Source organism: Melitaea cinxia, chromosome 9 (assembly GCF_905220565.1).
Source record: "Melitaea cinxia chromosome 9, ilMelCinx1.1, whole genome shotgun sequence".
In the NCBI taxonomy this organism is placed as follows: Eukaryota; Metazoa; Arthropoda; class Insecta; order Lepidoptera; family Nymphalidae; genus Melitaea; species Melitaea cinxia.
In genome coordinates this window covers 17,500,994-17,523,446 of record NC_059402.1, presented here as the reverse complement: position 1 = coordinate 17,523,446, position 22,453 = coordinate 17,500,994, and the positions used below count along the sequence as shown (strand labels likewise).

The 22,453-nt window shown below is 35.1% G+C and overlaps 2 protein-coding genes across 2 annotated transcripts; one reads left to right on the top strand and one right to left on the bottom strand.

The window, feature by feature from the left end:
• Positions 1-15,861: 15,861 nt before the first annotated feature.
• On the bottom strand, positions 15,862-17,038 carry LOC123656207. Its single transcript, XM_045591912.1, has 2 exons — positions 16,826-17,038; positions 15,862-16,719 (listed from the first exon to the last, which is right to left on the bottom strand). Exons 1-2 carry the CDS (start codon positions 17,036-17,038, stop codon positions 15,862-15,864), a joined length of 1,071 nt encoding a protein of 356 aa, XP_045447868.1.
• A 1,394-nt stretch (positions 17,039-18,432) lies between these two features.
• LOC123656206 lies at positions 18,433-21,019 on the top strand. The gene is made up of 4 exons (XM_045591911.1): positions 18,433-18,574; positions 19,395-19,495; positions 19,573-19,734; positions 20,810-21,019. Exons 1-4 carry the CDS (start codon positions 18,433-18,435, stop codon positions 20,891-20,893), a joined length of 489 nt encoding a protein of 162 aa, XP_045447867.1. The 3' UTR covers positions 20,894-21,019.
• The last annotated feature ends 1,434 nt before the right edge of the window (positions 21,020-22,453 follow it).

Genomic DNA, 22,453 nt, shown 5'->3' with positions numbered 1-22,453 from the left:
TGTAATTGCATATTGTGGTGTACAATAAAGAGTAAATAAATAAATAAATGAATAAAATCTACTGAACGGATTTTAATGCGGTTTCACCAATGGAGAGGGGGCTTCAAGAGAAAGGTTTACGGAATGGCTAAGCCGATTTTGATGAGAGTTACACTGGAAGGCTGCCGGGAAAACTTTATGACACACTGATTTCAACGCGGGCGAAGCCGCGGGCAAAGCTAGTATATATGTATGTATATATATATTTGTGATATATATATACATATATCACAAATTCTATTTTTTTTTGTTTTAAATATATAGACTAGCGCTTGACTGCGATCTCACCTGATGGCAAGTGAAGATGCAGCCTAAGGTGGTGCGCGCATTAGATGATTAGGTGGTGCGTGTATTAGATACAAAAACGAAATTATCAAAATACCTGCTCATTTGTCTGATGGAAAACTTCTATGCAACAAACCAGTAAAATTGGATGGTTTATACTTGGCAAGATAAATGTTAAAAGATATGTTAACGGTTGTTCTGCGTAAAGAAAATATTTTTCAAATTATGATAAGGAAAGACTAAAGAATTAAGTTTGACGAAAACTATGAAGAACCTTACTCGAGGAAGTTATATACGAGACCACGGTTCTATACCAATTGATCTCTATGTGCAGTGTGTGAAATGCGAGCTGCAGGATCATCATGTAACCGTCACGTTCCATTGTCGTCCTCACGATTTCACAAATATTAAAATGATGTTTTGCCAATTGTCGAATTGTGTTTGCCACATTACTATTCCCTGTGTATTACATCAAATAAATATATTAAGAATGTAAATTTATCTATATGATTAATTGTGTTACGGTAGTACATATCTAATACAAAAAACAAACATGAAATAGAATAAAACGATAATCAAAAAGTAAGTAGGGACACAAATATCGGTCTTACCGCTACAAAGAAAGAACACGAAGTAAGAAAAAAGAAGTAAAAAGAAAACTGATCGAAGATAACAAATCAGCTAAAGAATACCACAAAAGTTTGTGCGACGCTACAGTTTACATTTCATGGAGATAAATATCGTAGTAGGTAAAAAACCATCTCAATAACAGTTTCAATTGGTACATCAATTATTATAAAATTTATTACAATAATTTTACATTTCCTCAAAAGATATTGTTGAAAGATAGAACTTCTTAAGTTTTTGTTTAAGATAATTGTCAATAATAATGTAAAAGTTAATGGTACGATATTAATTAATATAATTAAGGGACTATATAAGACGCCGTTCTCCCACTTGTCCACACCCCATTGTTGGCGCGAGCTGCGTTGAACTGGTTCTTATGGCCCTTGTATTGTGGGGTGGTCAGCATAAGCTTACTATTTTTCACAAAACTCAGAAATGTGGTCAAATTGTCATATTGTCATTGTGGTCTCTGACAAAATGTAAATGGGATACATTGATTTTGAATCCGCTGAAGTCGTTTTAGTCGAATTGATTGTGAGATATATGTATATAACGGAGATTTTACCGATTCCCGATGTTTTTTCGTTGATCTTACGATTATTTCCCAAATAAGTCATAAACGTTGGACCTATTTTAAAGGTTTCTGTATTCTCCCAAGCAGTTATTGAAGTGACTTTCTTGACTTCCGGTGTTGCTAAAAATATTCAGTGTTTAACATTGAGCAGTTTTAAATATTAATAATTGTAAGTATTCCTTATTATTTTCTAGCGACAACAAGAACATTGAACATAATAATAAAATAAAAGGTTAATGGTTACAAAATAATTTTTAACTTATTTGAAATGGTCATTTGCAGATATTAATGCAGAGAGCTTAGAAAAGTTTAATTATTTTCTTGCTATAAGTTAACATGAATTAAGTTCTGCGTTTGCGTTCTGTATGGTCACTCTTCTTTTCCTCTCTCTTTGATATTTCCTTTATAACCAGTACCGCATCTACAGTTCTTTTATGCTATCGACTATGACGGATGTTTTTGATCAGCTAACACCAAGTGCACTTGCTTCTTTGATGTCTTTTAAATATGTCACTTTTAAAAATGTACTTACTGCAAAACTCTGAAGGCATCAGGAGCTCTAATCTTTGATTCACCTTTTTTAGCGTCTGCAGTATTCTTCCAGCAAATGCTACCAATTGAAATTCTATGAAGCCGACTATTTGATAATCTAACGTTATCATCAGTTTTGTATAGAGATTGAAAAATGTTTCAGCTTGAAAGAAATAGACAATAATATGTATGTGTTGTCCCCTTCAATAGTAATTTTAATAGGATCGGCCACACTAAGACGACTTAAGGATGAGGTGAGCTTAACAATACACAAAAATGTGCTAAAAAATCAGATGTTTTCATTGTTACCAACCTCCAACTTGATACCTGCTTTCTGTAATGAGCAAGTTATACAATTCTATAAGGGATTATGTAATTTTTGCTGGCACTCGCTCAAGATTTTATTAGTTGTTAACGGCCCACCTTCAAGCCTATTGTGATAAAAGGTAGATTATGTAACTTCCCAAGGTCTACTTGACCTTTATACCAAAATTTCATAAAAATCCGTCCAGTGGCTTACAACGTTTTATAACGTTAGTATGGACAGAAAAGACTGAGTTTTAATGAATAAAAACTATTTTATTAGTATTGTTCATAAAAACATAAATACAAAATGATAGGTATGTCACAAAAGTGTGATCGACCCTGTAAAATATCACGAAAATACGTACAATCGTCGACCATAAAAAAGCAAATGAAGTAGATCTCGTGACCTGTTGTATACAAAAAGTAAATAACTTTTAGGCTATACATAAATCGATCACCACCAGTTTGTTGTTGACAGGAAAGATTCAAATCAATCTGGAAAAAAAAATCTTATTATTTAATTCAGTATAAAAATAACTCTGACTTGTGTTAGTAGTACGTTAGTATTATTTAGCTGTGATCTCTAAGGCGTTCTTCCCCAGACGGTGCTTCAGATTTTATCCAAATGTGCTCTAGCCCAATGGAAACGTAAGTAGTACGAATACATGCATCACCTGTTTCAGTTGTTTCAGGATCCGAAACATCCGGTCATCCTTTCAAAAGCCGTGTATCTCGCCATAAGTGCGATAGCTGTCGTCATAAATCTTAAAGTTATTCGAATATTATCCACTGGCCGTAGAGTTGCGGAAATCTGATATATGTTATATATAGTGGTAAACATAAAACTCACATCTAAAACCAAATTTTTAAGTATATTTAAATTTAAGACTTGAAATGCTTGGGCATAACATTTGTTACATAGAAGTGAAAAGAAACAAATAAATATTTTTAAATAAATTAATGAATGATGAATGAAATGTGTGTAAGCGCATAACTGCCAAACGAATGCATCAAGTTGGATAATTCTTTTTTGTGCGTTATTGTTAGAACAAACTTTGTTTAAAAATTCACGAACAAAAAAATGCGGTTCGAGGTTCGTGGTTGCTGGTTCAATGAAGCAAAATTTGAAAGGAACTAGGTTTACCACAAATAAAATGCTATCAAGATGTGTGGAACTTGAATAGCTCTATCTTTTTTTATGATTCAGAATCACGGAAAATACAGAATCAAATTTAGAAACAAGGGAATGAATATTAATTTAAAATGCTTCTAATTTTTCTGATAAATTTCAATTTTCTGCAGAAAAAATGTGCGACTGAAAATAAAATTTCAACTTAAAGTTGGTTTGGTTGATTTTTGAAATTATAATTGAACTTTCAGATGAAGACTGAAAAAGAACTGAAATAAACGTGTGCATGAAATGAATGATAAATGTGTGATGGAGCATGAATGTGTAAGCCCAAGACTCCTCTGGATCAGGCTAAAAGTCGGACTCACTCGCCTTTTCATCCTTAGGGTCTATGCACCGACAGAACTACGCGAAGGTGGGTCATCAAAGGCCCAACAAGAGAGAGAGGAGTTTTGGAATAGCATGAGAGATGTCTTGAATAAGTGCGGAGAAAATGAACGGATCGTGATGTTAGGGGACTTTAATGGATGGGTTGGAGTGAAGCGTGATGGGTATGAAAGAGTTCTGGGTACGTTTGGGGACGAGAGAGTGAATGACAATGGGAGAAACCTGCTTGAAGTATGGTTGGAATGGAATCTTTGCGTGGCCAACACAATGTTTGACCACAAAAAGATCCATTTGTATACAAGAGATGAGGGTGAGTCTAGAAGTATCATTGATTTTGTAATAGTGAATGAAAGACTGAGGAAGAAAGCGCTAGACACTCGGGCATACCGCGGTGTAGGCCTCGACACAGATCTGGTCGTAGCCCGAATGCGTGACTTCTTTAAACGGTGGTGACACCGAAGGGCCGAGCCTATGAGTGTTTTGGACAGAGTGAATGTGGAAAACCTACAAGAAAAGGAAAAGAAAGACGAGTATGTAGAGAAACTGAAAGAAAGTTTTAAAGGTATAGAAGAGATAGGTGCGATTGAAGATTTATGGGATACAATTAAGAAAGGGGTCGTGAATGTTGCTATTGAGGTATGCGGGGTAGCTAAAAGAAGGAAATGAAGAAAGAACTATAATGTGTGGATGGATAAAGATGTGCAAAAGGCTATGCAAGAAAAGGAGAAAGTTAGTTAGCGACAAAAACTAACCAAAAAGTTCAAAAGGTAACGGATTACGAGATAAAGGAAGCAAGAACGAAGTATAAAAGATTGAAATTAGCGGCGAAAGAAGTTGTGTCTAGAAAGAAAGAAGAACGAAAGGATGATTTTGATAGAAGGCTCACTGAAGATTTTCAGTCAAACATCAAGTTTTTCTGGAAAACCATCAAAACAGCCAGAGGAGAAACTTCTACCTCGGAACTGAGTACAATCAGGAGTCAAGATGGGAGCATTATAAAAGGAGAAGAATGTGTGTTAAAGAGATGCAAAGAGTATTTTGAATGTTTGTTCGAAAGAGAGAAAGTGCAGGTGCAACATAGGGCACCTTCCATGGAAGCGAGTATAAATATTGATGAAAGTGAGATAAGCATGGATGAAATAGTGAAAGCGTTGAAAAGTATGAAATTAGGTAAGGCTGCAGGGTATGACAGGAAAACCGTCGAAATGCTAAAGGCTGGACATGGCATAGTGGCTAGCCAGCTGTACCGGCTTTTCAACTTGTGCTGGCGAAACGGGCAAGTACCGGGAGACTGGTGCAAAGCCGTAATCGTCCCATTGTACAAGGGAAATGGGTCACGGCAGGACTGCAGGAATTACCGCGGTATAAGCCTCCTCAGCGTCGTCGGTAAATTGTATGCAAAAGTGTTGATTGAGAGGGTTGTGAATGAAACAGACGATAAAGTATGGGATGCCCAAGCGGGATTTAGAAAGGCAATGGGATATACGGATCAGGTCTTTTCTTTACGGTGCATAGCCGAAAAGTGCTTGGCAAAAAACAAAAAAGTCTATTGCGCGTTTGTGGATTTAGAAAATGCCTATGATAGAATGATGAGGAATGAATTGTGGTCACATTGTTTGTGAATGGTGTGAGCAGTGTCCTCATATGAGCATTGCAATCTCTTTATAGGGATTCTGGTGCTTGTGTGAGGATAAATGGAGCATACACTGAATGGTTTAATATCGAAAAAGGTGTTAGACATGGATGTGTAGCGTCACCGTGGCTATTTAATCTATTCATGGACAATTGTTTGACAGATTTAAAAGAGAATGAAAATGAGTTGAGAATGAATGAGTTACTCGTCAAATGTCTTCTCTATGATGACGATCAAGTATTACTTGCGTGCGTTCGCCCGAGGAGTTGCAGGAGATGGTAACTGATACGAGTGGAGCCTTTGTAAGAAAGGGAGTGAAGATGAATGTAAAGAAGACGAAAGTGATAGTGTTTGAAAGAGATGAGACAGTGACAGACTGCAGTATCGTAATTGGAGATGAACAAATTGAACAGGTGAATGAGTTTGTGTATCTGGATTCAAAGTTTACAAGAGATGGAAAGTGTGAGAGTGATATTGAAAGAAGAGTGAATGCAGAAAACAGGGTGAATGGAGCTTTGCACTCATTTATGAGCAGTCGGAAGGTGTCTAACAAGGCTCGTTTGGGGGTAGTTGGTTCCGACATTTATGTACGGAAGTCAAAGTTGGGTATGGCACAAGAAACATGAAAGCAGAATAAATGCATTTGAGATGAGAGCGTTGAGAAGTATGATAAGAGTTAAACTGAGTGACAAGATAAGAAATAGTGAGATGAGAAAACGTTGTGGTCTGAAAGAAGATGTAGGGACAAAAATTGAGAAAGGTATGCTCAGATGGTTTGGTCATGTCGAGAGAATGAGCGAAGAATGATTGACGAAAAAAGTGTATAAGGCGAGTGTGGATGGAAGGGTTGAAGAGGTAGACCTAGGCGGACATTCCGAGACCAAATAAGGGACGTCTTGAAAAAAGGCCAGGTCAAGAGTACCCTAAACCGAAGACCATGTATGAAGGGAATAATGAAAGTGGACGAAGCGAAAGAAGTATGTATGTAAGGACCGTAGCAAGTGGAAAGAAGTGGTCTCTGCCTACCCCTACGGGAAAGAGGCATGACTATATGTATGTATGTATTTATGTATGAAACAATCTAAAGCAATACTTGATCTAAATTTCAATATTGTATCTATTTTGCTTACTGGTGAGAGATATCTAAGTTTTTATAGACTTTAAATCAAAAATGTATCTATAATGAGCAAAATTTGTGATAGATTACTAAAATCAATATATCATAAAATATAATAAGACCCTTACTAAGAAACGTAAAAAACACTTTCCCCAAGATGTCAATGGTTCGAGAGGCTTGGTAGTTAGGGTTGCAGACATATGACGCTATTCCGAACCAGCGTGATATTTGTAATATTAAGGCTAGTTCACTGTGCGCCATGGTAGTAACCTATTGATATAATATAAGTTAAAATACAGGCACCAAATTACCTACCGAATAACATAATGTCAGTACATTCAAGTAATACTCTGATTAAATCGATTTTACGTTGGTATAAAAACAAGATATAAAAGGAAAATTTTAGATTTATTTGTAGTAACGACATTTATACGAGTAAGTGGTTTTCCTTGGAGATACCGATACCTTAACCACCGTTATACATTTTTTGTCACCCGGTTAATATAGCGGTCTAAGAGACCGCTATATTATTTTGTTAATAGCACTAACAATATCTTTTATATATAACATTGATTTTAATGTTTTTACAGATAAAAAGTATATTTGAACAAAGAACAAAAAATAAGAATCAATATTGATTTATATTTTTAAACCACCATAAACTGTTTAGCCCCGAACATTTTGGGAAATTACACTGGAGATCACCAACCGACAATGAGTTCACCAATATGTGCGTTGGACGCAGATAGTATCTTACTAAACATATTTATGTTATGAAATCTTCTGATTTCTTATTTTTTGTCCAGGGTGGTCCAGTGTGAGTTTGATATTTTTATAGGTATTCAAACATATAAAACAAAATAATCTAATTATTATGATTACACTTCAAAAAAGTTACGTACTCTTAGACTTGCGGTCACAGTGACAAATTCAAAATACGAAAAATTTAAATTACGTATTTACGTCAACTGTATGATGCGTCACCAATACTACCTGTAACAACGTCAGTGCTTCTAAATTCCAAGGTAAAAAGAGACTCAGGACGGGGGATCCAGGGAAAATGTCATCTACCATGCTCGAAAATCATAGCGGTCTGTTTGACTGCATGACTGTGGTTAAGTGCTAATTGGGTCTCAAGTGATATGGTTGGCTTAGTGACTAAGTAAAACCGACTAACCGAATAGAGAACAAACACAAACCTGTTAAAGACGATGTTGAATACACGCGCAACGTGCATGACTTCGAATATATAGCGTTAATGTTAAATGATAACGATCTTAGACCTAATGGAGACTGATTAGTTTACAGAACACAAAGCCTTCACCATCGTAACGTTGGAAATGTATAATCTATCGGATCAATCTTTCTGTTAGTCTGTAACATTTTCTCATAATATACATCGACGTTTACGAGCTGTGTCCTAAATGTATTCAGAATGTTGTGGAATCCATCGTATCAGAATCCGCCACGCCTTAGTAGCTTTTAACTAAATTACTATCATTAGAATTTTATGAAAACTATATTACTTCGAAAATTCATTAGTTTCTATAGATGCATTATTTAAATTACTGATTATAAAATAATGTCTGTTATTTTATGGTTGAAATACATAATTAGTTATTTCGATGTTTTTACGTAAATAAACGCAAAGTATATCTGCGGAACAGCGCGAGGAAGCACGACTGACGTTTGTTCAGGCCCATCAATCTTTTTGTTCATATTTACTTTAGGTGTACAAAGTATGTTTGTTGTAAACTCATCAATCGCCGTTACAACTTAGATCAGTATCATTTGAGATTACCTATTTATTTATCTATCAGCTAATGTGAGTGCCTTAGTTTGTAAGAAATGGCATCAACTGTGAATGTAGTGGTCTGTTAAAGGACGCAGATTATGATACTAAAGTTTTTTATCAAAATTAATAGCGCTTTTGGCTATGGCCTTTTTTATTTTTGATATATGTAAATGATCTTCCATTTTTCTCTAAAAGTGTAGTGATATGATGTGTTTGTCTCCACAGGTTGTAACCATGAAAGGCAGTGCTATAAATTTAGCGTTGAAAATATCACGCTGGCTCGGAATAGCGCCATACGTCTGCACACCTGAGTACCAAGTATGCAGGACCGTTGACATCTGCGGGAGAATAGTTTTCACTTTCACCAGTATGAATTAATTTCTATTTTAAGATTACTTTTATTTTTACATTCACATAAGTAAAAAGTAATTTCAGTAAGTCAGCATCGTTTGTTAGTTAAATATAATATTGGACTTAAAAAATATGGCATAATGGCATATGACATGGCCTAATTGCATATGAATAACAAGAAAATAATACGTTGATATACGAAGCTATACATATTAATATATTATTTTTTCATAATAATTCATACGTTCGTTGATATACCATCCAGACTATATGCGAAAATGAACGCTTCGACACACTTCGACACAATTCAAAGACAGATAGTCCCGACAAGGAAAAAGTTCAGGCTCAATCAGATCGTGTATCTGGACCGGATTAGGATAAAATGAGGCATGCCAGATCCGGCAAGCTCTATCAGGACCAGGTCTGGTCCAGATAAGGATAGCCTGATGTAAAATATAATCAAGTATGGTATGGCATACTGGATCAGGACCTGGTCCGGTCCAGATAAGGACAGCCTGATGTAAAATATAATCAAGTATGTTAAGGCATACTGGATCAGGACCCGGTCCGGTCCAGATCAGGATAGCCTGAAACAAATTACGCGAACTGAGCCTGAATCGCGCTATCAATGTTTTTAAGCGCACTTAGTATATGTACAGTTATCAGGACACTCTAGCGGGGAGTCCATTTCTACACAGTGGAGCAGTCGTAAGTAGTAGGAAGTAGTTAATTTGTAGTTAATTATTAGAATTAATAAATAAAAGTTGATTAATATAAATAATTAATAATATAAAAATAAATAAAATAATTAATATTTAAACTAAAAACATACATAAATAATCCATTCGAAAAAATACACGGAAATAAATATCATAATAATTATGTTAAGTAACATATCTATAATATCAATTCGCTTTTTTTTTATGAAACAATTTTTCAAGAATAAACATTCGTGTTATTTAAAAGGACTGGACGGAACCGGCTGATCAGGATGAGATGAGATTTCCTGATCTGGACCCGATCAGGAAATCTCATCTCATCCTGATCACGTCCAGACAAATCTTCTGCGTTACATACCTTATCCGGTCCAGATCAGGCCTACCCGATCCGGTCCTTCTAAGGAACACGAAAAAATTTCTACTCGGGGTGTCGACTGAATTAAACTGTAGCACTATCGTCCCTCGAAGATTTTTATCTTATTTTTGCACTGCCTTTAAATTTGTTTTAGATGTTGTAGGCTTGATATTGACGATTGAACAAACATTTTTCGATGACCATCAAATTAAACTTACTGTCAAATTTATTCAGAATTGTATAAGAATTTTGGAAGCAATCACTGTCCTCATTGGGCTCTATACAGCGTCTGATAGGCTAAGAAGAATGTTTCAGTTCCTGAAACGACTAGATCAGGTGATGTTACCAATGATGTATCCATATTAACAATAATCACATGTCAATTGTAAGTAAGTTTTGGATATTAAGTAGTTAACGTTGATTTATTCATTGTATTCATTTATTGTTCACGCCATAGTTAGCGCGAATTTGTGGAGGCCTACGTCTAGCAGTGGACTGCAATAGGCTGTAGTGATAGTGAGTGTGTGAGTAGTGTATTCCTTTATATCAGAAGAATGTGTATGGTGGTTTTCAATGTTGTTACCTAAGTGAACTGATGTACCTATACTTACAAGTTCATCTTCAGTGTCCGAATTCAAATTGGAATTGGAATCAAATTGGTTGGAATCTCATGATTCCAATTTTATTGGTAACCATGACCACTTTTAGGACGCAAGTGTTCTCAATAAACTCAAACATACAAATTAATTACTCTAGGTCATTTTGTATATTGACCTGAATTTAGGTCAGGTAAAAGCTTAATATTATGAAATCAAATTACACATACTGTTTCTAAGCTACTGTATACAGAAATTAGTTTTAAGTTAGACTTAAATTTAGTTTGAGTAGTTGTAACTTAATAATTATTAAATTTATAACGTTTATGATTTCTTTAGATAGATGTAAGCCTTCCAAGTCATCACCGGCGATCCAGTCGGAAAATCTTTATTATATCGTTAATTCGTATTACGTCAACAGAAGCACTGCGGGTCATTGCTCTCTCAGCACTCATTTACACAAATGGCCGTACGTAACTGTCATAATTAATTTTGCTTGTAAAAATTAACTTTGACAGTAGTTTTTTTTTATTTTATCAACATATTAATTAATTGTTTAAAAACAAATATCTTATTTTATTTAGATAAAATTGTACAAAACTTTGTCTATTTTTTATGTCACTAGTTCGGCAAACAAGCGTACGGCTCACCTGATGGTAAGCGATTACCGTAGCTTATAGACGCCTGCAACACCAGAAGCATCGCAAGCGCGTTACCGACCCAATCCCCAATCTCCCCAGGAGCTCTGGTCACCTTACTCACCAACAGGAACACAATACTGCTTGAAAACAGTATTATTTGCTGTGATCTTCTGTAAGGTCGAGGTACTACCCCAGTCGGCCTGCTCCATATTTTGAGCAAGAAATTCCTGCTGTGCCCTACCTCAAAGTAAACAAATCTTGTAGACTAAAAATAGTAGTAATAATACTCTTGGAATATCATTTAATTTAGAAGGACCGTCGTATAATTTTACGTTGAAGCACAGCGCAATATTAACTTTTTCAAATTTCAGTGAATTTTCTCATCATTATAAGGCTTGTCAGGTCATTAACATTAGTGACAGCGGATTTTCTGGAATTGCAATATATGGCATTAGCCGGAAGAGTACTGGAGACGTTAGAGGTTGCTAATAAGTGCTTGGAGGATCAGATACATGGAGAACATTCTGGTGAGTCTATGCTATGTTGAACAGTTTTCTAGGACAATATTTTTTTTTTTTTTTCTTTTATTGATTTTAGGGACTTTTGTCCTACAAGGACATGCCAGTCCCATTATAACTTTTACAAAATAATCGGAACACGCACAAAAAACTTAAACAAAATTACCTCAATTACTAAAATCTAGTTACACAAATCAAACAAAGGATAATTTATAAAAATCAAAAATCATTCTAGCAGATTCTGATAAGGGATCCGCTAGAATACTTTGCACTGCCCCAACATCGAACGAACAAAGTTTTAAGTTCCTAAACAATACTTGTCTCTGAGTCTGCAATTTGATACATTCCATCAACAAGTGATATAAATCTTCTTTAGTTCCACATGTATCACAATTAGGAGAGCCAATTTTTTTCATAAGGAATCCAAAACTTTTTGATGGAATATGTCCCGACCTAAGACGATGAGCTATTATAATATAAGATCTATTTATTTTGTAATGGTTAAACCAGGGCACGGGAGGAGGCTGACTTTGAATCGTGCGATACCAAATTCCTTTAATTTTGGATATTTCATCGAAATGTTCTTTCCAAATACCATAAATATCTTTTTTGTATTTAACTAGAATTTCTGAATGATCTGGTAGTATATTAATTTCTTTTCCTGACTTTATCCCTTCCTTAGCTAATCGGTCAGCCTCCTCATTTCCACTGATGCCGATATGGGACGGCACCCATTGTAAAATTACATTGACATTAATATATTGAAATTGGTACAATTTGCTTATTATATTATAGGCTATAGGTAAACCTCTTTTCCCTAAACTACACCCTTTAAGATGTTGCAATGCACTTCTACTGTCTGTCAATATAACAACATTTTGAAAGTCCAAGTTCTGAACATAAGTTAGAGCTTCTGAAATAGCAATCAGTTCTATTGACATCGTAGACAAATAATCCGTTTTTATTTTTATTTTTTCTTTAAAATTTGTTATTGGAACATAAAATGCGGCCCCGGACCCGTTATCACATTTCGATCCATCAGTGAAAATTCTAATAAAATCTTTATATAATACATTTATCTCTTCTAGAACATTACATTTAATCGTGTTTACTTCATAAGACTTTTTCGACTTAATTACACTAAGAAGATTACATCTAATACAAATTTGCGTATTTATTCTAGAAATCCACGTATCCAATGAAAACATTTTAAGAGGGTTACTACTAGCCATATTGTTCTCTTTTGTTTCTAAATAAGTGGAAGCTAACAACGATTTTCTTTTGTTATGCCAATAACTATTAGAACTTAATATACTTAGTTCATTTAAAAGATCTATTGTAAAATTGTTTGAGTAAGATTGTAGTTTTAAACAATGCTTTTTAGCCAAAAATTGCCTCCTAATAAATAATGGAGGAATACTTAATTCACTCTCCATAACATGTATGGGGGTACTTTAATTAAGCCACCTATTATTCTGAGACATTGGTTTTGCACTTTATCAAGCTTTAACAAATTTGTTTTAGCACTATTATCGTAAATATAACTGCCATAGTCTATTCTAGAACGTATTTGACATATGTATATTTTACGTAAGTGATTAGGGTGCATACCCCAACCCGAGCCAGCTAAAACTTTCATAATATTAAGAAATTTAGACACTCTATTAACAATTTCACTTATGTGTTTTGTCCATCGAAGTGATCTGTCCAACCAAAAGCCCAAATATTTTAAATTTTTTACTTGTTGTAACTGAATTCCTTGTACTTTTAATGATAAAATTTGTCGCTTATGACCTCTGCTAAAAAGACATATTTTTGATTTTAATGGAGAGATTTCTAATCCTAGCTCATTTAAAATACACATAACTGAATTTAACATATTTTGCATATTATCTTGACAGGTTAATAAATTATTAGAACTCATGTACAAAACAAAATCATCCACGTATTGAGAAAGAGCGATATTATTAGTAACTAAAGATAACTGACTAATTTTATATGTGACAATATTAAATACAAGAGGTGATATCGGATCACCTTGCGCTAGCCCTTTACTTGTCCACCTTACTAATTCCTTATTTCCTGATTCCATTTGAATCTTTAATTTTCTTTTGCTTAAAAATAACCACAGATATTTACATATTTTAGCCCCGATCTCTAATTCGTTCAAAATTTTAACTGATTCATATACTGACACATTATTATACGCATTTTCAATGTCGATAAAGCAAGCTAATGTAGGAATACTTTTTGAAAAACCGATTTGGATATGAGACACCAACTTAGTCAAGCAATCTAAACACGACTGACCTCGTCGAAAACCATAAGTAAAAGGTGATAAAATTTTATTTTTTTCTACAAACCACTCTAATCGTTTTGCAATCATAATATGGAATACTTTACAAACACATGACATGAGCGAAATAGGTCTAAATTTTGGTTCTACATAAGTAGAATCTCCCTTAGGGATTGGTAAAATTTCGATATTTCGCCATTGGTCTGGAATAATACCATAAGAAAAGATAGAATTAAAAATAACTAACAAAAATTCTTTACCGATATCTGGAAGATTGTAAATCATTGAAAATGAAATATTATCTTCACCCGGTGTGGTATCTTTTTTCTTAAGGCAATTATTTAACTCATGAATAGTAAAATCAGATTCCAAGCAATGGTTTGTTGAACTAAAATTGGGAGACAATTGCAAAGCTGAGTCAGGGGCAAGAGAACACAGTAACTCTTCTTTTTTTTCATCGGGAGAATGAAAACTTTTTGATATTTTAAGCCTTTAACCCAACACATACGTTGCCACATATTTGTTACAGTTACTTTTTCATCTATGTCACTACAAAATTTTTGCCAGTTACGTCTTTTAGCTTTTTATTAACGTTTGACTCTCATTAACCTTATTTTTAACTATAATCAGATTGTCTGGGGTAGGATTTCTTCTAAATTGGCTTAAAGCCAATCTACGCTCTGCTACTGCTTTAGACAAAGAAACGTTCCAATATGGCCTAGGAGTAAATTTTTTAAAGGATCAGTACAAATCTTTGACTTAGGAATATATTTATCAGCAGCCTTGTTCATTTCAGTTTCAAAGAAATTATACATAGCTTGGACGTCATTACCTATAAATGTATGTAAGCAATTATTAAATTTTTGCTTAAGGTTTAACCTATATGAGTTCCAATCAGCTAACTTAAATCTTCTTTTCTGAACAAAATGCAAAGAATCGCTATAGTTTATATTAAAATTAATTATTAAATGGTCACTACCTAAATTTTCACTGCTTACATCCCAATTAAAATGTATTGCAATATCAGTAGACACAAAGATGATATCTGGAGAGGATTGTTGAAAAACCCCATTAACCAATTTAATTCGTGTCGGTTTTCCATTATTAATTGCTATAAAACTATTATCTAATAAAGAGTCAAAAAGTTGTGTTCCTCTTCTGTCACTTCTATTAGACCAATTGCTATGATGGCCATTAAAGTCTCCAGCTATAATAGATCTACCATTAAATTTAGAAAAAATACTATCCCAGTCGTTTTGCGTAGTCTGTACGCTCGATGGACAATACACAGAACATACATTCCGTAACATCTTACAATTTAAAACCTTTAAATTAATTAATTCTATACCCGTGTTATTTACCCTCAGATGTTCAGGTAGAACTCGAATAGTTTTATGTACAACAATTGCTACTCCTCCATATGAGTCTGACCTGTCATTTCGATAAATATTATAATCTCTAATTGATAAAGTCGAAGCATTGTTAAGCCACGTTTCACTAATTATAGCTATGTGAATTTTATTTTGAATTAACAAAGTGTCAAAACTAGCTCTCTTAAGGCAAAGACTTTGTGCATTCCATTGCATAAAATTAATTCTTAAACTTACCAAACTATTATCCATTAATAAGATCTAGTAACCTACTGAAAATACCCTCACTTTGAAAGAAATTAATTACTATTTTTTTAAACTCTGAAATCAAAATTTTTACACAAACATAAACCTTTTCTTCCCATTTTTGTTCAGAACTAAAAATTACATTTTTAATCTTACGCCAAATTTGTTTAAACTTTACATCTTTAAATAATTTTCTTATATCTAATTTATTTTCTTCTTCTTCATGTGTCCTCTCTGAGCAGCTGTCGTTATGTATTTCATTTTCTGTCACGCGTTGAATATCCAATAAGCTCCTATGTGAATCTTGTTTTGTATTTTTCTTCTTTTTCTTCGTTTTTTGTGTACTTCATTTTTTTTCTACATAGTCTTCTTTTTCATTATCACTTTCACGTGAAGAACAATCTATTTCTATCAAAGCCTCACTCGCAACTTTTGAACTGTACAGATTTTTATTATATATTTCTGTTTGACTGTTGAGCACATTTATCTTTTCTTTTGGACTATACTTAGGATCCGGTACTTGAGTATTTGAATGATTTTCTTGCAAATATATCTCCAATGCTTTTCTGTATGTTACATTTCTTTCACTCATGATTACTCTAATTTTTTTTTCCTTGACAAACATAGGACAATTTTTGTCTAGCACAAAATGTGGACCTTTACAATTAAGACATTTCAATTCTTTCGTTTCACAGTTGTCATGATTCCCTCCACATTTTGGACAAAGAATCTTTCTAGTAGGACAAAATCTTAAGAAATGACCGAATTTCCAACAGCCTGAGCATTGACTAACCGGGAACAAAAACGGTTCTACCTTGAATCTAACACCATATCCTTTTACATATGAAGGTAGTGTATTTTCTTTAAAAGAAATGCGGCAAGCTTCACTATTTATCCATTTCCCGTCATAATCTACGCGCTTAAGTCTTTTAACAGCGATGATTTCATATTCTGAAGTTAAATTCTCCAATATCTCTTTGTCGTCAAGTTCTAGATCAACCCCCTTTACTACACCGTAAGTATATACATTTTCCATAGTCATCATACACTTAAACCCTAAATCTACCATTTTTGTACATTTTAGAAGTTTATCAGCACTATCAGCTGAATTAAACTGAATTAATACTTTATATGGGCCTTTATACTTAATTTTAACAATATTTTGAATATCTTCATCCCTCAGTAGCTTCGCCATCGCAAATTGCTTGGGGTAACATTTTTAAAGATGTCATAGATACTTCATGTTTATCATGTATTATTTCGTAATCAATTTGTGAATTTTCATTTTGAGTAGACATTGAATCACTTACTATGCGATATTTTACTTTCCTCCTCGTGACAGTAATAAACTCGTTGTCGTTGTTAATATTTTCATCGCTGCTTTCATGTGGTCTCTTTTCCACCCGTTGTTCACAGTTCAAAATATTTTTTGTACCTTCCTCTGACAAATTTAATATCTCACTATTGTTTTCAAATAACATATCGTCATCTTTTTCCTCTTCATCACAATTACATTCACTCATCGTAACGTGTTATAAAATTTATGTGGGTAGACTGACAATAATTGGTCAAAGCGTAAGCGGCACGTCCGATCACCGTGGTGACGCAGTCACGACGAGGACAATATCCACATCCACATCCACATTTTGTTTTTAGGGTGTCCATACCCAAAGGGTAAAAACCGGACCCTATTACTAAGACTTCGCTCTTTGTCCGTCCGTCCGTCTCTCTATCACGAGGCTGTGTCTCAAGAACTGTGATAGCTAGAAAGTTGTAATTTTCACGAATATTTATTTTTGTGGCCGCTATAAAAACAAATACTAAAAATAAAATAAAACAAACATTTAAGGGAGGATTTTATGCCCGTTTTTGCTCGATATCAATAAAAGCAACAGGAAGACACTTGAAATAATTATAAAATACTCAGTTGTATTTTTACTTTAATAAATTATAAAAAACGCTATTCTTGCCTATTTTCGCTCGATATCAATAAATGGTAACAGGTAGGCACTTGAAATATTCACAAAATACTCTTAATTGTATATTAATTGAAAAAAATATTTAGACAAAAAAATTGTCTAAATATTTTACCTAGTCAAGGGAACGGAACCCTTCGTGCGCGATTCCGTCTCGCACTTGGCTGTTTTTTTAAATTTAATGTCGCATCGGTCATCGTAAAAAATTTGATTTTTTAACAAAATGTTCTTAATTTCTTAAAAATCAAATGTCTTTCTACAAGTTTTAACAGAGAGACTTAACAGAGAGATGAATGGACAGCGAAGTCTCAATTCCTGTAGTAGCTGATTGTTAGGCTTCGATTTCGAAAAGAGATTTCATAAGGTCTACCGTAACTTAAGTGAATGTCGAAAATAAAAGTACTGATACTTATAATTTCTCAAGACCGTAACCACAAAGACGACGAAACTATATGGGACGCTATTAAAAACACTACATATTTATTGCATTGTGTACAGACACGGTAATATTAACTGAGGTAGGGCACAGAAGGAATTTCCTACTCAAAATCTGGAGCAGCCCGACCGGGGTACCTCGACATTACAGAAGATCACAGCTAAATAATACTGTTTTCAAGCAGTATTGTGTTCCTGTTGGTGAGTAAGGTGATCAGAGCTCCTGGGGGCGGATTGGGGATTGGGTCGGCAACGCGCTTGCGATGCTTCTGGTGTTGCAGGCGTCTATAAGCTACGGTAATCGCTTACCATCAGGTGAGCCGTACGCTTGTTTGTCGACCTAGTGGTATAAAATATATATATATGAGAAGAGGCTTAAAATAATAATTTAATTCTAAAAAATGTGTCATCATATACGAGATGCAGAATACAATAAATTATAAATTTAATTTGCAGTGATATCAACAGAGGAGTTGAAGACTGCGAACGCAATTCGTCAATTGGCAATGCATTACCTTAACATCTGTGAAATTGTGAAATGTGTAACTAATAGTGACGGTTACATGTTGATGCTGCTGCTCGTGAGCCACACGATGTTCATAGAGGTCTCTTGGCATAAAGCGATTGTCTGGCGTTCCGATACTTCAAGTATTTGTTTTTATTTTAATAATTTCGAATAATTGCCAAACATGTGCAGTTTGAATAATCGTTACCTACAATTTCTGAATTTTCCGTACAATTTTCTTAATTTTTCATTTCATTAGAATCTATAAAGTATTAAAAAAGTTAAACAATAGTCTAGATAGCGAATTCAGCAGCTTTCGAAATTGCATTTGTTGAAGAGACAGTACGCTGGTCACCTCTGTCGTAGGACCGATGGCTGTTCCGGGGCGAGGTGGAGAATGCTAGCGCGACCCCATCTCGCCCCATCCAGGCGGGTGACTGCTCACACGTGGTGGTTTTTTAGTTAGTAGGAGTCTGACATAACCCTCTACCCCCCCCGCGCTGGTAATATCCATAATGGATTTTCTCCACGTAAAAAAAGGAAGGAAACGCCAATATGTGCTCCTTCACCCTTCGCAATACTGTGGGAAAAGGTACCATTCCTCTCACTCGCCACCGGGTTGATAGAGCGCTCACAGTGCCCAGGGGCGATCTATGAACGAAGGTGGCCCGAACATGGCAAGCCGACCATCGGGGTTTGTCCTGGAGTGGAGACGCGTGTCGGCAAACGCAGCGTGGGACACCCTCCGGCTCGCTGGACCGATGATCTACGTAAGATTGCCGGTGTGTAGGCTGGATGAGGATTGCGGAAAGCCGTGATGTTTGGCGCGAACTTGGGAAGGTCTACATCCAGCAATGGACTGTGATAGGCTGAAGTGAGCGATGGAGCGAGCGAGATAGACTCGAATTTCTTCTCAGACTAATTTGTGTAGTTTTTTTTACAGTCATAAATGTCTTTTTTCAGCAGGACTATACTCCTATATCTTACTTTTAATCTCACAAAGTATCGTGTACGCTGTCACACTGATCCTGTTCATAGATTTCTTTCATCAAACACATAAGCAGGTAGCTTAAATTTAAGCATTTCTATTTTTTTAAACCTAAACTTTATAACTCAGAGCGCATATTTTTTGATGTCATAGATGGAGCGAACACGGCAAATAGTGATCACTCTTAAATATCACAGATGTGATGAGGAAAAAGTAAATAATGAGCTGGAGACGTTCAACCGTATGTTGTTGCTGAACAAGACCACGTATTCACCGCTCAATATGTTCACATTGTCGAGATCTCTGGTTGGCAAGGTCAGAATTTTTTTGGCTGATTCATTCTCTAACATGTGCCTCTTTCTCTATGTAGGTCAAAAACTAAGCGATTAAATGCAGATTTTTTTTACTTACAAAATTGTAATTTAGATTCTAACGAGACGACGCTTCGAAAATTACATAAAAAGGCTTTTTAACCGACTCCCAAAAAAGGAGGGATTCCTGGGGGAGATTGGGGATTGGGTCGGAAACGCGCTTGCGATGCTTTTGGTGTTGCAGGTGTCTATAAGCTACGGTAATCTCTTACCATCAGATGAGCCGTACCCTTGTTTGCCGACCTAGTGATTTAAAAAAAAGGAGGTTCTCAATTCAATTGTATTTTATTTTTATTTGTATATATTATGTTACCTCAGAACTTTTGACTGTACGATGTTTTTTGTATTAATCGAAAGGTGGTGCGTGTATTTACTTGACTATTTTTCATCGACTTACGTCGTATTATACCGCATCACTAGGTACACCGATTTTGATGGTTATTGTATAAATCAAAAGCTAGTACTTGTCATGTGGTCCCATTTAAATATTACCGTGATATAATGAATACGTTTTGAGTAATCTTTGATGACGCGTATTTACATGACGGTGCAGGGATCTGCCTGTGGTAATGTTCAATACTTTGCCACGACGCTATCTATCCAATTTAATAAGTACTTTTTGAGTGATCTTTTGATGACGCGTATTAATGGGACGTTGCATACTTTGTTAACGCCATCTATCAGATACCCAGTAAAACCACTTCAGTAAATATCGATGAAATGATCAAATTAATGATTTCTAGTGTTATCTTGCAGATTTAAATTTTAATAACTAAGCATGATCAATTTTTATTTTATTTTAGAACACTAACAAAATGTTTCTTGTTTAATAATTTTAATAAGGAAACAAGAAATTTGACAAGCAATAAACATTTGAGTTGCACTTGAACTACATTCAAAAAATACCTTAATCAATCTGATATGTATTATTTCTGTATTGGTGTACAATAAAGTGTATTGTTATGTTAAAATTTTATTAAATTCTCCGTTTTTTTGCGCTTATGTTATTTTTCTTTCAGATCTTCAGCGGCATCGTGACGTACCTTGTTACTATATTGACTTATTCAAATGAATCTAATGTCGACATTAACTCGTTCTTGTGAACATTATATGCACACCGTTTTTCGTTGTTTTTGATTGTAATAAAATGATTTGAAAAGCGTTAACTTTTTGTCACCTCTGTATGTTAGGGATGCTTTACTTATGACAATAAAAGGCTCTTTTTGGTACGATGTTCTTTTATTTTTAAAACTTTGGTTAAATGATATTAGTGATTACTATAGAATAAGATGTTAAACAATATTTTGCTTCTGAGGATGTGTTGTGCGCCCACTTCACAGAGGCGTTGAGATCAACCACGCGCTTTTGATGCTCATGGAATCTTCAGGCACACATAGGATAAGGACTATTTACCATCAGACGAAGTATACGCTTGTTTGCCTATTAAAAATGCAGATGTGAAGTCCATAGGTTCGTTTTAGATACGAGACGTGTGTAATTTTTGCGTCTGTAATCATTCATCGCTTATAAGTTTGAGGATAAAGTCTTATAGCCTGTTTTCAACCCACTGAATTCAACCCCCCCCCCCCCTTCCTGTCTCTCCTCTCACTAACCTGAGATGTTTGTTAATGCTTTAGCCCACTTCAACAGTTTGTTTGGTTTACCAGCATGCAAAGACATACAGTTAATGCAAGATATTACTAATTTTGTATTAAAACACACTTTATATATAATCTTCAAAAGAGTAACTGCGGAGCTTCTTCTCGATTCTTCTCTGCAGAATATATTCTTTATTGCACTTAGACTATTATCATTACAGCCTATACAGTCCACTGCTGGACATAGGCCTCCACAAGTTTACGCCAAAAATAACGTGAACTCATGTGTTTTGCCCATAGTCACCACGCTGGGCAGGCGGGTTGGTGACCGCAGGGCTGGCTTTGTCGCACCGAAAACGCTGCTGCCCGTCTTCGGCCTGTGTATTTCAAAGCCAGCAGTTGGATGGTTTTCCCGCCACCGGTCGGCTTTTTTACTTAGACTATAATTATTATAAATTATGTTTATATGTTCGCAAAGGCGACAAATCTAGGTGCATCCCAAATCTGTGGTAGCCCTACTTTTAAATATAATAATCACTTTAAAATTTTAATTTGTAAAATGACGATCCGAAAGTGCTTTTGAAGGCTCCTTGAATAAAGTTGTTTTAAATGGATTATTTGATAGTATTTCGCAGGTGAACTTTTCAAAGACGTTTTTAGATTTGCTGTAAATTAATTATCAACTGATATACTTGAGAAAATATAGTAAGCTTAAATACGCTGCTGTGTGGTTACGACAGTAAAGAATATAGCAACACCCTCTCTTCCCGTAGGTGTCGTAAGAGGCGACTAAGGGACAACACAGTTCCATTACCACCTTGAAACTTAAAAAGCCGACCGATAGCGGGATAGCCACCCAACTGCTGGCTTTGAAATACAGGCCAATGTCAGGCAGCAGCGTCTTCGGTGCGACAAGGCCAGCCCTGCGGTCACCAACACGCCAATAATGGTTGATCTTGACCAGACTACAAAGCTTTAAAATTTGATTCGAAGAAAACAATAAAGAATAAAACTACACAAAATTATATGTCGCTTCAGCCTGTAATATCCCACTACTGGGCATAG

Coding starts and splice junctions, on each gene's coding strand:
- LOC123656206 (XM_045591911.1), top strand. CDS start 18,433: ATGCATTACCTTAACATCTGTGAAATTGTGAAATGTGTAACTAATAGT. Junction 18,575..19,394: donor CTGGCGTTCCGATACTTCAA/GTATTTGTTTTT, acceptor GTCTTTTTTCAG/CAGGACTATACTCCTATATC. Junction 19,735..20,809: donor CGAGATCTCTGGTTGGCAAG/GTCAGAATTTTT, acceptor TTTTTCTTTCAG/ATCTTCAGCGGCATCGTGAC.
- LOC123656207 (XM_045591912.1), bottom strand. CDS start 17,038: ATGAGTGAATGTAATTGTGATGAAGAGGAAAAAGATGACGATATGTTA. Junction 16,720..16,825: donor GGAAAGTAAAATATCGCATA/GTAAGTGATTCA, acceptor TGTTACCCCAAG/CAATTTGCGATGGCGAAGCT.